Source organism: Tinamus guttatus, unplaced genomic scaffold, assembly GCF_059628265.1.
Source record: "Tinamus guttatus ecotype Peru unplaced genomic scaffold, ASM5962826v1 Tinamus_guttatus_pri_ptg001156l, whole genome shotgun sequence".
NCBI classification, from domain to species: Eukaryota; Metazoa; Chordata; class Aves; order Tinamiformes; family Tinamidae; genus Tinamus; species Tinamus guttatus.
The window spans coordinates 71,383-86,903 of NW_028289690.1; the positions used below are offsets into that span (position 1 = coordinate 71,383).

The 15,521-nt window shown below is 34.2% G+C and overlaps 1 protein-coding gene across 1 annotated transcript in view; it reads left to right on the forward strand.

Annotated features, from left to right (window-relative positions):
- Positions 1-15,521, forward strand: part of LOC104564589 (protein tyrosine phosphatase receptor type D) — a 106,299-nt gene that overhangs the window by 69,638 nt on the left and 21,140 nt on the right. Inside the window, exons 13-14 of the mRNA XM_088538757.1 lie at positions 2,812-2,931; positions 3,429-3,583. Of these exons, the coding sequence (XP_088394883.1) occupies positions 2,812-2,931; positions 3,429-3,583 (275 nt within the window). The remainder of the gene's footprint in view (positions 1-2,811; positions 2,932-3,428; positions 3,584-15,521) is intronic.

Genomic DNA, 15,521 nt, shown 5'->3' on the forward strand with positions numbered 1-15,521 from the left:
AGATTAAAATTGTCTATTTTCCAAATAACATAAATGAATGAGAAATAAATTGCTTTTCTACAAGAAAGCTAGGCACAGACCAAAGAGCTAAAACAAAAAAAAAGAGGGGAAAACATTTTCAAAATTTATTACTAAATTTTTGATAACAAGAGAGGTTTGGGAAATTTTTCATCTGAAAAAAAACAACATATGAATCTTCTGAAAAAATAAGTGCTGCATATCAGCAAGTGGGCTATTTTATTTGATATTCTGCTGATGAAGTCTAATGAAAAACCTCCTTCTAATCTCTTACAAAGATAAATTGAACTTTAAATTGTTAGGAGTATTGGGAATGTAAGCTTTATGATCGCAGAGTGCAAGAGTGTGGGAGGCAGGTATGGGCACATCTTTCAGGAAGACCTCTTGTTCTGAGAAAAGGACCAAAAGGAAAAAAGAGATTTATTTCCATCAACTTATACTTTGTATGCTCTTGTCTGGAAGATCAAATCCTAGTAAGTCCCAAATCATTTTTTTTCGGTCTAAAAAACATTGCTACTTATTTTCATCATTTTTCAATTAAAAATAATTAATGCTCTAGACTAGAAGTTGTGTTTTTATGGAAACAGTTAATGTTGCCTTCCAGCAGAAAGCCTCTGCGTCAACTAGCTTTCACAGAAAATATTTTGGAATATCTGCAAAATGGTTGGAGTTTTGATTAAGAGATCTAGCAGATGAAAAAAAAGTAAAATATACACCTAATAGAAAAGAGCATGCATGTTAATTTTCTTCCAGTTCACAAAGGAACAACTTTCTTGTCTAGAACAGGCTTTTAAATTTGAATATCAGTTTAACATTAGGTTACTGTGCTTCCTGCGTCTCTCTTCTATATCTCCAGTAGTGTTTCTACAAATAGTGTTACAGATGGAAATGTGTTAGAAAATATCTGAACCTGGAGAATAAACATCTTGCAAAATTATTACCTGTTGGTTATAGCATTAAATGATGCCATGATGAAAGGATGAGAAAACATAAACAAGTATTTTTAAAGATGTTGTACTTATTTAACTTATACAATTCCTTTTTTTAATGTTGAACATAAATTTCTCTCTTACACTCCAAAGCTGCTTTTATCAAGTATTTTCAGTGAGAAAGATGGATGATTTCTAAGGCTTTCTGGAAGCTGTCACTGCTTCTACAGGTGTCTGATTTGTAAGCGGAAGCTTTCTGAGGGTCGAAGAGGAGATACATGTTTTCTGTTGTGCAAAAACACATCAAGAAATTCATGTGTTATACTCGTTTAATTAAAGGTAGTATTAAGAGTTATTTAAATTTTATTCATCTTTTTTTAAAGTTGTCCAGACCCAAATAGGTTTAGTCAGAGGTTTATACAAAAACTGGGGTTGATAAGATTACAAAAACAGCTTTTATGTATCATTTTTTTTCCATGAGGAAATATAAGATATCATCCTACAAGAAATATGGCTAGGCCACATTTTGTTTGACAAAAATACAGCTAACCAAGTTATACTGTGTTTATGTTGATGATAAAGTGAAACTAGATTTAATACAGCTATAATTAACTCAGCTGAACATGTACCATTTTGTCTCTTTTGTGGAAGGCCACACACAGTGGTTTCTTTCAGCTTTGAGAATCCAGCAAATTAACCACTGATATTCGTGAATTATTGCAAATATTTATTCTTTCAGTATTTCAGAAAATGTCATCAGGAATTATCTAATTTCTGTTAGTATCATAATATTAATTATACATGCTATTAATTACATTTTAAAGTTTGTGGAACAAATCAAATATCAGCAAATATCTTGTTATTTTACTTCTTACTTAAGCAATCATTTCATATAAAGTATGTTTCAGTTTTTTACATCTACAGATAACCTACTTAAATGATCAGAGTTTTTTCTGCTGAATATAGAGATGAGAATTTATATTCTCAACAGCCATATGAAACTGCCTGTCTCTGTTCTACATACCTGTCACTGAAATATGATTGTTTTAGAGGATCAGCATTCCTCTTCCATAGTAGTTTACATCCTAAATAGTATTTTTAACTGAAACATATTATCAAGCCTCAGAAAATATGATAAACATATGGTTCTATTATGCGTCATCTTTTACAGTATTCTTTCAGCATGTTAATATTCTGAGCAGCAGAGTTTTGAGATGGAGACATCTCTGAAATAAATGTCCTGTTCCTTTTAAAATTTGATGAACTCTATCAAACCATGTTTTTTAAATGTCTGTGAATGCAATTTCCTTATATGTTTCATAACACTGAACTGAGAAAGAAATTATATTTTCTCATGATATACTTGATATTTTTTCATGCTATTTTATTTGTTTATTAAAATTACTTCTCACCAAATGAATTCAGTGTTTCACTGAGACGTATTTCTATACATACTAAGTGTGTTTCCTATTAACATCAGAAGACCAGCTTATATGTACTGAGACTAGTATGAAATGTTCAAAATAGATGAAATATGACAAATATTCAAAACTCGTATATCAGGCATTACTGGATTAGTGTTGTTATTAAATTCTGGAATATAAAAGGGGAATTATGCAGACTTGGGTCAGATCTTTACCCATTATAAATTGAATTTTCTTTAGCTGTAGATACTTATGGGCATTTTCTGATTGTCTGCTAACTGTATACAAATACTATACTATATAAATATATCTACTATAGAATCATTGTAGAATCATTCCACATACTTTAAAAGCTTGCAGAAATATTCGTATGAGTATGTAACAAATGATAGCATTAATATAGGAAATAATTACTTTTTTTTTTTTTTTTTTCACTGCAGGTAAAGTGTGATCAGTATTGGCCAAGCAGAGGCACAGAAACTTATGGTCTAATCCAAGTGACCCTCTTAGACACTGTTGAATTGGCAACATATTGCGTTCGTACATTTGCACTTTACAAAGTATGTCATTTCTGTCTTTTTACCCTCTTTCCTGTTCCTTTCTTACTTTCTTCCTCTTTCCTTTCTTCCTTTCCTTTTTCTTTCTTTTTTTTTTCTCCTTTTTCTCTCTCTCTTTTTATTTTCAACACAAATCTGTTTTTATGAAATCAGGTCTATTGGGGATTTATTTAAATCTTGATCCTACTGGCAGTGCTGAAGAATTAAATAGTTCTTCTGCTATCAGAATGTATTTTTAAAAATGAAAAATTAGCTGAGGCACCGGCACTTGTTGTACTGCATTACTGTGCAGTATAGCTAAAATCTTTATGTTGTTTGAGCCATAAAACCTGCAATTTAGAATATAATAGATATTTCCCCTTAGTCAGAGCTGAGTGCTGAGTTTCTCTGTAGTTCTGGTGTGATTTAAGTGTTCTTTCCTGGCTGTTTAGTCATCTCATTCAAAAGTGTTAACATTACACCAAATCGTCCTTTTTTCATGAAGTTGTTCTATTTCACAGAATGGTTCAAGTGAGAAAAGAGAAGTGAGGCAATTCCAGTTCACTGCCTGGCCTGACCACGGTGTTCCCGAACACCCTACACCATTCTTAGCTTTCCTGCGACGAGTCAAAACCTGTAATCCGCCTGATGCTGGACCCATGGTTGTACATTGCAGGTAGGCCCAGGGTTTCTATCAAAGCATCTAAAATTATTTTATGTCAATGTTACCTAACATCAAAAAAATGGTCTTCCTTTGGAATTACTGCTGTAATAAGGTTTCACAGTGGTTTTACCATTGAAAAATCTTTATGTCTCTGGCTTTTGAGTAAGTCAGAAAGGTAGGTGGTTGCTAAAGGTCTGCAAGGAGAGAGGATGACACTGGCCTGTGGGAAGCATATACAATTATCTATGGCAATCAGAAGCTTACCTGAAAAAGAAATCTGTCTTATGAGCTTGCACGTGGAATAAAGTGTGTTTTGAGTGATAAAATGTCTTTGAAATATTTTATAATGTGCATTAAAGTAAAAAGCATGAAATTTAAGAAAGATAAATGGCGACTTTTATTGGCAGGTAAAAATGTAGGTAGAAACATCAATCCATATCCAAGGTTAAACCCTAAAGTTTAGGACTTTGAAAAGGCGGAACCATGAAGGGAACAGCATGAGCTCCATTCCAGAGAAATATGTGCTTCATAATGCATCCAGCAAACCTCCCTGGGCATCCAAAGAAGTGATAAGTCCTGTAGAGGACAACTGCACTTCCTTTAATAATTAAGCTTCTGAGAATGAGAAAGTAATGAGGAAAAGATGAGAATTTTTTGAAAGTCCTGGAGTAAACCTTTGGGAGAGAGAACCTTAAAACCCAGCTAATAATAATAACAGCACCAGGATGTATCCGCCTATTATGACAAAAATGGGTGAGATGCCTCCCAGACTCCCTTTCTTGCAGAACTGTGTTGCAAATTTTGCATAGCCTTCTGAGCTGCCCCCTTCAACGTTCTAAGACTACTGGTTTTTGTGGCGTTCATTTTGGGATACTTTTTCAATAAGTCTAAGGGCTTTTCCATGTTCACTGATGCTACATATGCTAAACATGTTTGAAAAAGAGTCTTGTTTTTATCAGTCACTAATTGAGGAATAAGAACTGTGAGAATTGCAGTATAAGAATCCCCCTCCTCCTCAGTTTTGTCCAGCCAAAGGAGCAAGTTATGTAAACATTTCTAAGGTGATAAAAGGAAGCTCCTGTAAATAAGACAGGTAAATCAATGGGAAAATAAAATAAGCAGGAGTTAAATGCTGAAAGGCACAGACTGTTCAGAAGAGATTATAAAACAGAGTGGATAGATGTTTAATGCATATTGAAGTGACAGGGTTAGGCAAATGCAATAATTATAAGTAATAAAATAGGTGCAGTTCTGCAGTTTGTTATATGGACCTGGATCTTCCTGGAGCTCTAGTTATGGGTTCTTAGAAATATTTCATTGTCTTTTAATACTGGCAGTATATAATGCTATAATTTACTCAGCTTGATACACACAGAGCATAGCTCCAAAGACCAAACAAAGATGTTATGCCTAAAATCAAAATAAAAATTAATCAGAGAAGTGAATCCTACCATTCTGGGAAGGCTGATAAGTTGATATAATTACCTTAATTCTCTCAAAACAAAAATAAACAAATTAAATTAATTGTTAAGAGATACAAGGGAATGAGAATGAGAAAGTAATGAGGAAAAGATGAGAATTTTTTGAAAGTCCTGGAGTAAACCTTTGGGAGAGAGAACCTTAAAACCCAGCTGATAAGTTGGCTGATAAGTTGGTATAAGGCTGATAAGTTGGTATAATTACCTTAATTCTCTCAAAACAAAAATAAACAAATTAAATTAATTGTTAAGAGATACAAGGGAAGTCACTGGGAAAGATGAAATAAAATAAAAACTCATTGTTACTCAGTGATATAGGTGGTGTGCAAGGTCATGCTGTTCTCTTTGTCATTGGTTCTGCATGCAATTTCAGTGAAAATAGTAATTAGGTTTAGTTAGTGTGATTCTATGCTTCTTAAGATATTTCTTCTTCCATTTTCATATTTTTTTTTGTCTTTATCTTATAGCATGTATAACCTGATAGTAAATTTGTCGAAGCTCATTGCTTTATACATGGCTTTTTGAGATGTTAGGAATTCAGGCATTTCATCAATTCTTCCATTAAAATGAGCCTTCCACATATTCCAGTATCCCAGCCAACCTTTTAAATCCCATTCTCATCAATTTCTCTATGAGAAGAAGAAATAGTAAAGCCAATTTACTTACAAATTTGCATCATAATTCTGAACTCCTTTAAAAATTTTGCTGTGGTAGGACATGTAGCAGCCAGTGTTGCAGTGAGTCCAAAGTTTACAAATGTGCTTGTTAACTTGCCAGTATTAAGGCGCTGCTGATCGTTTAACTAACAGACCAACAGGAATCACTGGCTAAAGCCTTTCTTACAGTGATAGTGTTAATGAGAGTGTCTCCTTTCAGCTTTTGTTTTTCAGACATATTATAGGAACATAGCATTTTGTGATCCGTACTCTTTTGTCTTTTTGGATCTGACATTGCAAAATCATTTTAAAAAATAAAAGCTAGAAGAGGGACATTGGCAGAGCATCAGCACAGTTTTTTTTTTTTTTTTTTTCTGTGCTAATAGATACTCATTCATTCAGATGCATGAAAAACAATCCCTTTTGATACAGGAAGTGCCCAAACATTTCAGTTCAAGCTGAGCAAAATTTTCATCTTGTGCTTAAATTTAAACAATAAGCAAATATTGCATAGGATCCTTTTTCTCTTTCTTTTTCCTTTTCTCTTTCTTTTTCCTTTTTCTTTTTCTTTTTCCTTTTCTCTTTCTTTTTCCTTTTCTCTTTCTTTTTCCTTTTCTCTTTCTTTTTCCTTTTCTCTTTCTTTTTCTTTTTCTCTTTCTTTTTCTTTTTCTTTTTCTTTTTCTTTTTCTTTTTCTTTTTCTTTTTCTTTTTCTTTTTCTTTTTTTTTTTCTTCTTTTTCTTAGAATCTTCTTTCAAAATTTTATTTCTCCTCTTCTTCATGGCTCACTTTGTAAATTTCTCCGTTCCACTCTTTCCTTTGCCTCTCATCTCTCTAGTTTCCAATTTGATTGCCACTGTGTCTGAACTACTTTTTATTACCTGGCGTTCTCTAATTAGGTTCTGTTTCTGTCCCTCAGTTTTACAGCTCTGTCCTGCAGATCTTGACCCACACTGCAATTGCTATTGTTTGCCATTTGGCTGAATCAGATGCCATAGTTCCAACAATGTCTCTGCAATTCCACCTTTTATTTTCTTTCCTCTGCATGAAATTTTCAGAATGAAATGTGCTCCTAAGTATCTTATCAGTTTTCTGAAAAACATTTGTCGTTCTAGAAAGACACATTCTTGTGCCATTTTTTGTCATTCATTGACTTTCACTGATTTCCATGTCTTCCAGTAGTCACTCTTCCCTGCTGCTCTTGACAAACCTAAACCTCTCAGTTTTCGTCTCTACCTTTCCATCTCTGCAGCCATTTAAACAGCCCTATTTTCCTTTTCCTTTTTTTTTTCTTCCCCTCTTCTTCCGAGGTCTTGTTTATCAAAGTCTCCTGTTTTGTTTTTTTGTTTTCAGGTTTCCCCCCTCATCTTTTTATTAAAATTTATCTACCTACCATCATTCAAATATTAAAAATATTCCAAACTTCCTCCATCAGAGCAAGTCAATATAGCACAAAGCCAAATCTTGTATCCTTTGTCCTTGCCAAGTGCTTTTCCCACTGTCCCACTGACAGAAACAGAAGGAATAATCCAAGTTTACTAGATATTAGGAATGCCAGATACACAGGTGAACACAAGACATTTGTGACAGGACTAATACCTTCCTTTATATTTCCTTCAGTACCTAACAAACTGCTAAAGCTCAGGAAATCATAATAAAGACATATTGTAGAAGTATAAATATAGAGGTTTTCACCTTTCAAAATACATTTGGTAAAAATAAATATGAAAAAGCTGTTGAAGAATTTTCCTACAGAGTTTTTAGTGCAGAATAAATGAAAATAAAAGCTATTGGGCAACTAAAAACCGAGAAGACTTATTTTTCCATGAAATATCTGAATTTAAGTCGGAGTTTCTTACTGCTCAACAGCTGCGCTTCTTTTCACTTTTGATTCGGGCTGATCCCTGGTAAAAGCAGCCTGCCTGAATAAAGAATGAATAGCTGACCTACGTATCTGGGCCTATTAGGCCACGTTTTGACCCTGGGAGAGTAAAATACAATATTTATTCTCTTTTTAAAGGTGGGTTTTGTAAGTGGAATTTGTAAGTGGAAGTTTTTTTTTCTGACCTTTGCCTTACCCTGTTCTTCATATGCACTTTAATATTGACCTACAGTTATATTTCAGTTCACCTCCTCTTTATTTTAAGAGAATAACAAATTTTTCTGGGTTTTTTGAGGTTTTGAAGGTATATATATATATACATTCTGTAGTTGAAGATGTGGTTCAAGAGTATGAGCCAAGATCTATCTGAATCAAAGCCTCAGTGCCAGATAAGCTATTTTAATATCCTATTCCTAGGAAATACTAGTTTTATGTCTGAGTGGTTTACATAATATTTTACCTAATTATTGTAAAAACTGTGGTGAAGATAGATGACAGCTGAAGATGCACACTGAAGATATTTGAATGCATTTTCTTTATAGAGCCCTGCCCAGTAAAAAGTCTTAAATTATGAATTTACCCATGAATCACAGAATCACAGAATAACAGACCAGTTGAGGTTGGGAGGAACCTCTAGAGATCATCTAGTCCAAACTAGCAGGGACACCCAGAGCACGGGGCATACAAAATAAGAATCATCACGCAAAATTACCTGATTTAACAGGACATGTGTTGATAAATGGAAGTCTACCAAATCAAAGTGCAAATCTTGATGAGAAGTTTTGTGTAACCAGAGCAAAAGCAGGTGCAAAATATATGATTAGCATATATGATAACCTCATTAGTTATTTGTGATTGTTGTCCATGAAAGAGAGATCTTCACATGTCATTCACACATCCACATTTTGAAAATTAACCGTTTGGCCACCTGTGTAATGTTGAAATTGAACCTAATACAGGTGTCAAAAACATTTTTAAAAGTCATATGTAACAGTCAAGGCTTTTGCTTATGCAGAACAGGTACTCATTTTTTGAGATAAGAAGATAATTAAAAGATAATTAAAACTACATCTTTTTAAAGGAGAATACACAGGTGATTGCTGAAAAGATTGGCTAGAAGCTCCCAAATTAACATCAGGGCCTTATCTAAATTCAGATTTCGTATTTAGTTATGCTGGTAGGACTACCTGCATGAAAAAAAAGTCTGTAGTAGTAATATAAATGCATAATGCCACGGTGCTCTTCTTTCAAGGAAAATTCTATACTCTTTAATCTTCATGCACAGAGAGGAAAGATAATTAGGTAAAGTCCAGATCCGTCAAAAATTAAATTAGGCATAAACTGCAGTACTCTATGAGCCTTGCTTGAGCTGCATTCTGTCAAAACCAGCAGTACCATTATTTCAGTGTGAAATTTGGTCAGTGAAAATGGTAGAGAAAAGCAGCTAACTCAAAGGTAAGGCTGGACCCAGCAAGAACTAATAGAGCAAAAGATATCTGGCAATCCCATCTTGTTTGTAGATACCTTTTGTCATGTGTGCACAACTTTTGACGTGGCTCATTAGGAGTAAGTCTTCTGAAACTTCTTTCACTGGTGCTAGAAATACTTGGAGCGTGTAGATGCTTTTTCAGTTCAGATTGTTATGTTTTAAGCCCCTATCCTTTCCGTCCCTCTGTGCAGCAGTTCAGTAATACCAGAGCACAGCTGCCATCTCCACATGACTTGCCTTAATTTGCAGAGCTGATCTAGAAAAAAAAAAAAAAAAAGATTTTCTTTAACTAAAAAGAAAAAAAAAAGAAGAAATGCTTAAGCCCTAGGAATCTGCATTGGTGAGGCGGTAATGTGTGGTCTAATGATAGTGGAGAAAACACCAGTTTTTGTTTGAAGTTGGATTAGTGCAGGCAAACAGGTGCTAATCAGATCACAATAAAATAGCACCGGAGGGTGTTTGGAGCTTCATACCACTGCTTTTAAAAAAAAAAAAAAACATCACAGAAACTTTAGTAGTTGCTTCAGCAACAGTACATAAAAGCTTTACATGCAACAATATCTCTTTTTCTTTTTAGTATCAGCATCAAAGGGCATATCCTTAAGATACTGTGTGAAGTTTTGGTGTTTACTGATAATGCTGGTATCACAAAAATAAATACCTGGATTGCTTGGAAAACTGCGAGGGACTTTTTTAAGTAACTCTCTGCCTTAATGTTTTAACTCAACCAATTAGAGCAGTTTAATTTTCAAAAATCAGTAAAATGCAATATGCTCTTGTATACTACCCAATTTTGTTCAAGGTCACAATTTTTCCCAAAATGAGATTCACAGATTGTTCTACTTCACCTCTCTGTCTTTTTAACCTCACTACTGTTACTGCCAACTGAGTGTTCAATTTATAATCATGGTGAAAAGCAGATTTCTGATGTGTTTACCCTTCTTCATGGTTGGGGGGAAATATTTACCCACCCCCCATGTATTCATAAATCTCTCAAAGAAGATTGAAAAATGATAAAAGGACAGCTCAGGATACTACCTCATTCCCCTGGATATCTTAAGGCTCTGAAGAGAAGAAGGCAGTAAAAGTATGTGTTACAAGTATTGCAAGTATTTAATACCCCAAATATTCTAAACTTTTTGTCCTTCCCCCTCACTTCTTCTTCTAGCAGCCATTGGGATAGTACTACATGTTAGACAGTATTAGGTGAAATCTATATTCTAAGAAACACACCGTATTCCTCCTCTAGCTTTTAGCTATAAGTCACATTATATCTTAGGAAGACAGTTGTTTTTGTTTTTTTCTCACAGTCTTAGTTCACACATAAAAAGCTGTTTGTTGATTGCCTTCTTAGAGAAGTGTATTAGGTAGGCAGGTCCCAGTTCAATTCGTAGTGAATGTAATTGTAACATAAGTTATTTTTCCCTTAATATAACTACTAAGCTGTCAGTTTATGCCTATATTTTTCGTTTTATTCCATTTGCCTTGACAGTCTCAGTTACTGTGATAAAGCCGTGATCCTGACAAGTACAGAATATTTCGGAGGAACTTAATTTGCCTGTATACCTTGTCCTAAGTGAGTTCTTGGTTCAAAAATTCACAGATTTCAGACATGGCCCCAGCTGATCCTTTTTCTTCAATGTAAATAGTCTGAATCTTAACAACTATGATCCCTAATATGGATACCTTGATAAATACAAAAATGTGAGTAAGATACTCTTTCTTAGGCATGATCCAGAAGTACTTCCTGAGAAAAGAAACACCAGCAAACTGAAGCTGATCCATTTTCGATTTTCAATTTAAGTTAAAAATCAGATCTGCCCAAGAAAATTAGCCTTATGTGAAAACTAAGTTATATCTTTCCTGTGCACAGGAGGTGCTCCAGTTGTTTAAAAGCATGAACATTTAATGAGTGTAATGGAATCATTGCAGAAATTCAGAAGCATACAAATAACTACTAAGACCAGTGTTTCTTCATGCAGGTCCAATGAAAAATAACTATTTGTGGTTCTTCTGATTAAATTCAATCCTATGCTATAAAGTCATCTCTGCTTCGCACTTAGTCTGTGGTGCAGGTTTTACACCGTCAGTGCTGTGATTCGGGGCTTAATTATCTTTTGAGATCCTGAACAAGATACTATGATAGCATAAAGCAAGATTTAGCTTCTGGTAAAAGAAATAATTTTCTAAATCTGTGAAGCAACAAAGTGATTACTAGTTGTTGACTGGACCAGAGATCTCTCTAGATCACCATGTCCCCAATCACGGTGAATGACAGAACTTTCAGAGGGAAGTACAAAAACTGCAATAACAGACAATATTTCAGTAAAATTTCCTCCTAGCAGCAAATGGCTGGTGCCTAATTTAGGCCCGCTTTGTGGTGATTTCTACCAATAATGATTATATACACACTTTGAAGAACAAACCTGAAATCTCTGGTCTCTGCTTTTTTCTCCTTATCTTAGTATTATCCTCTCACAAGTAGTTTGACATGTTGTCTTAAAAGATATTTATTTATTTCTACTTTAAAGGCCTCTCTTTGCATTTCACTAAATGCTACATTATTGTCATTGGGTAAATGGAGAGAGACATACTTCCGTGCTGTTTCTTGTTTATATACATATGTCATTTAACCCTCGTGTTTATCCTTTGACTGAAACACACTATTCTAACCTCCTACACTTCTTGTTCAGAAGGCAAAGACAGACCCTTCACATCTCTAGTCATTTCTGCTGCCCGTCCCAACAGCACTCCCTTTATGCTGCACCCTTTTTTTTCTGTAGCCTCAGTTAGAGTAGTTATTCCTTAGCATTTTTATCTTATTTTATTTTTACAAAACAGAAAAAATCTTTCCCAAAATAAATCAGCTTTTCCTGCTTTCTCACTAAGTTATCCCATGGAGGCACAGAGCTTAAACCTTGATTTCAGATGATGTATGGTTTCCATTGAGTAGCTGTTCTGGAGACTGATGACCTTATGCTCAATGAAATAACCTGCCCCTTATTAAAATGTAGTAATTTGTATAAGATTCTTTGAACTGAAGCAATGCCTTTTCCATGTGTTATCTCAAATTACAAATATACTGGTGCTGATAATTATTTCCATACATATATTATCATGTCCTACAAGGCCTGTAATTTCCTTTGACCTAAGCTGTAGTTTGATACATTATTTGATCAGTGCTCTCAGTGAGTCATTTTATCCTTATGTATTTAGTTAATTGGTTATTTTTTTCCCCGCCCATGTTTATATATAATATACTCTATAAAGGAAAAGGAAATCTGACTACTTGCAGCTGAGTCTGGTAAAAGAGCAATTAGGTTCTATTAGAGCCAGCAGCTGTCCATAATGAATTCTGAATTAAAATTACTAGTGAAGAAAAGAATCTAGCCATCTGCAGGAAATGTGAAAATATTTTTATAACCCAATAGCTGAATTCTGGACAAGGGGTATCTCTGAGATTTCCCAGCTGTACCTACAGTATATTCAGGAATATCCATGAACACACAGTGCACTGGAACACATCGACTTGGCTGCACGACATTTTTGGCTACATTTGAACAGGCTGTATTTTGATCTAAAGTAATCAGCATGAAAGCCTCTTTTTAAATGATTTTCCTGTGTCTCTGGAAGTAAAATGGAGCTTTAAAAATAGTTCTGTTATCTTTCTGTGGAGGCTTTCCAATCAGTATTCTATTGCCCTGAACATTTATCTCTCGCCATTTTTCATACTTTCATAAAATTACTGCATGGTCTCATCATTTATTATCAGATTTTGTCAATGACTTCTCTTTCAAGTAAATCCTGCATTGTGGTGCTTGAATTTTCCTGTCACCTCTTTTTTAAAAATAGTTTTAAATTATTAAAAAAAAACCCCTCAATTCTACCCAAGCTCATTTTACTGTTTTGAAAGTACCATTCCAAAATGCCCAGGATTTTAGTTGTAACTTACTTGCTCACTTTATTAGCTCATAAAGGTCAAAAACTTACAAAGTAAGAGCGAAGATTAGAGGCCACCCTCTAAATCGCAAACCATGATAAAGAAATGTTAAATACATAGTCATATTAACCTTTCACAAACAGATTTTGTTTGGTGCAACACAAAATTCACGTTGGTATCGAGACAACTGACATTAAAGAAACAAAACTGTACCACCCTTCTTCTTTTGATGGATTATTGATGGAAAAAATGGAAATAATATTGAAAATCATGTTTATTCATTTCAGTAGTTGGGCTAAAGAAATATGTAAGCCTAGCAACAGCCTCTGTGTGAACTCATTGAGGAGTTGAGGAGTTTATGATTGAAGAGTTCATCATTCATGAAGATTCATTGTTTTGCATGCTCTCTCTCTGTTTTCAATTGTGTAACATCTCACAACATCATTGTAATATTCCTTTTATTCCTTTTTTTTTTTTCTGTTTAAGTCAAGTTTAGGCAGCAAAATCACCTTTTTTATATCCTCTGAAGCACTGCTCTGATTTCTATCCATGTCAGTTCAGTGTTCTTCAATACATCAGTCATTTGTCCTATTTTCTATAAATAATGAAGAGACATCCTGAAATGGAAATCCAGAACAGTAGGATTACTAACACAGTTCAGTCAGCTTCAAGACTGAGAACAAATTTTTGATTCTCCCCAACTTTTCAATATAGAAAAAAAAATTCATTTAGTGATTTGAATTGTGATGGGTGCTGAAGAACAGACAAAACAGCTCATGGAGACCTAGATCCATGTAGGCTTTTCATCTTTGTGTTTACATGTTAAAGTACTGTTATGATGACCATCAGAGACTTGATGACTGTTTTTCTCTCAATCCAAAAGCCAAGCAAAAGGCTATTAAGAGGAAACAATTGTAGACCACATGGATATATGAACATATTGAAGCAGGGAAGTATCCAGAAGGACTCTGGTGCTCTGAAGCACCACAATGTTCATCTAGAAGTTTCAAGCTCATCCCATTGACCAGGATTTCAGAATACATCCCCTTCAGAAAGAAGGGACATTGACCCCATTAAAGCATTCCACTCTGAAACTAATAGAAATCTGAAATGCAAAAAAAAAAAAAAAAAAAAAACAAGAAAGGCTGTAATTGTTAGCAGAAAGCAGCATAATTTCTGCTCACAGACTTCTTCTCATGCTGTAATCTTCACTTTTATTTATTACTGATTGGATCACAGTGTACTTCCTCTCATAAATTACTCATAAGCCTAATTTTCTTGTATTTACTACAGATGTTCATGTATAGACTTGTTTTTAGTCAAAAGTAACAAGTCACACTGAGATGTGTTTTCAAAATTAGCTTCAAAACATCTTCTAAACTCAATTTTAGTAGATCTTATATCTTTCATTCTTTAATGGAATGCATAATCATATGAAGATTTCACAAATATATCATGCACTACAGCAAATGTAAAATGTACCACAAAATTGACCAAATCTCACAGAGGAAATATCTTGAATATAGTTATTCTTTCATGGTAAATGGAGGGTGTAGTACACTCAATATTGTACTTAGAGGAGTAGGAAAATAAGAGGTCTGTGCAGATAAATTAGTACAAAGAAATACAGTTTATTCTAGTTTTTTTATATTTTTGAGTAATTGACAGAATCAAGTGATGTATTTTACAGTAGAATGTATATGTAAAAATCCTCTATGAAAACCAAGATTAATTAAATACTGCTATATAAAATCAATGATAAACTCCAAAAGAAAACAAAAATGAGAAAAAGAGGTGGTATCAAGTATGGTCAATGAACTTTTCAGTTCTTATTCTATATGATTTCTGCTGTATGCCCTCTTGCAAGCAGAACAATAAGAGGTCTTTTTCACCTATGATTTGAGCAAGATGTGGGCAAAAGCATTCTCTGATGTTCTGTTTCTTTCAAGGAGGATAACAGAAGGATCAAAAATATTGTTCTCTCTGTTCAATGACGGAGCTGTTACAGTAGTTATTACCTAGTGTTAGCTGCCTGAGAGCTTAGACATGTTCATGGGGAGGAATAGGTCCAGATAACCTGATTTGTAGATGGTGGCAATGGGGAAATTGGCTTTCTATGGGTGCTTGGTAGCATAACACCTAATATAGGGAATGACATTAGCTTCTCACCCAGGCCAGGTCAAAATGCCAACAAAGTCTAACATAATAAACTACTTATTAATCATCTAATATCTTTTGCTTGCATGGTACAAGATCATATATCTTTCTCCAGTGTTAATATGTAAATTATCTGTGATATTAGTCATCCATTAGCTAGTGGAGTTAGTTACTTTTTGCGTTATGCCCTTCCTTAGCTTCATTCCTATAGTGCTTTGGGGTGTTATAGGAGTATTTCTGTAATTCTATATAGTTCTGGCTCATGACAGACCTGAATATGTGTAGTGTGATAAGATGATTTGAATTGTTGGAATGGGAAGGCCTCATGTGAAATGACACTTAAAAGTCTT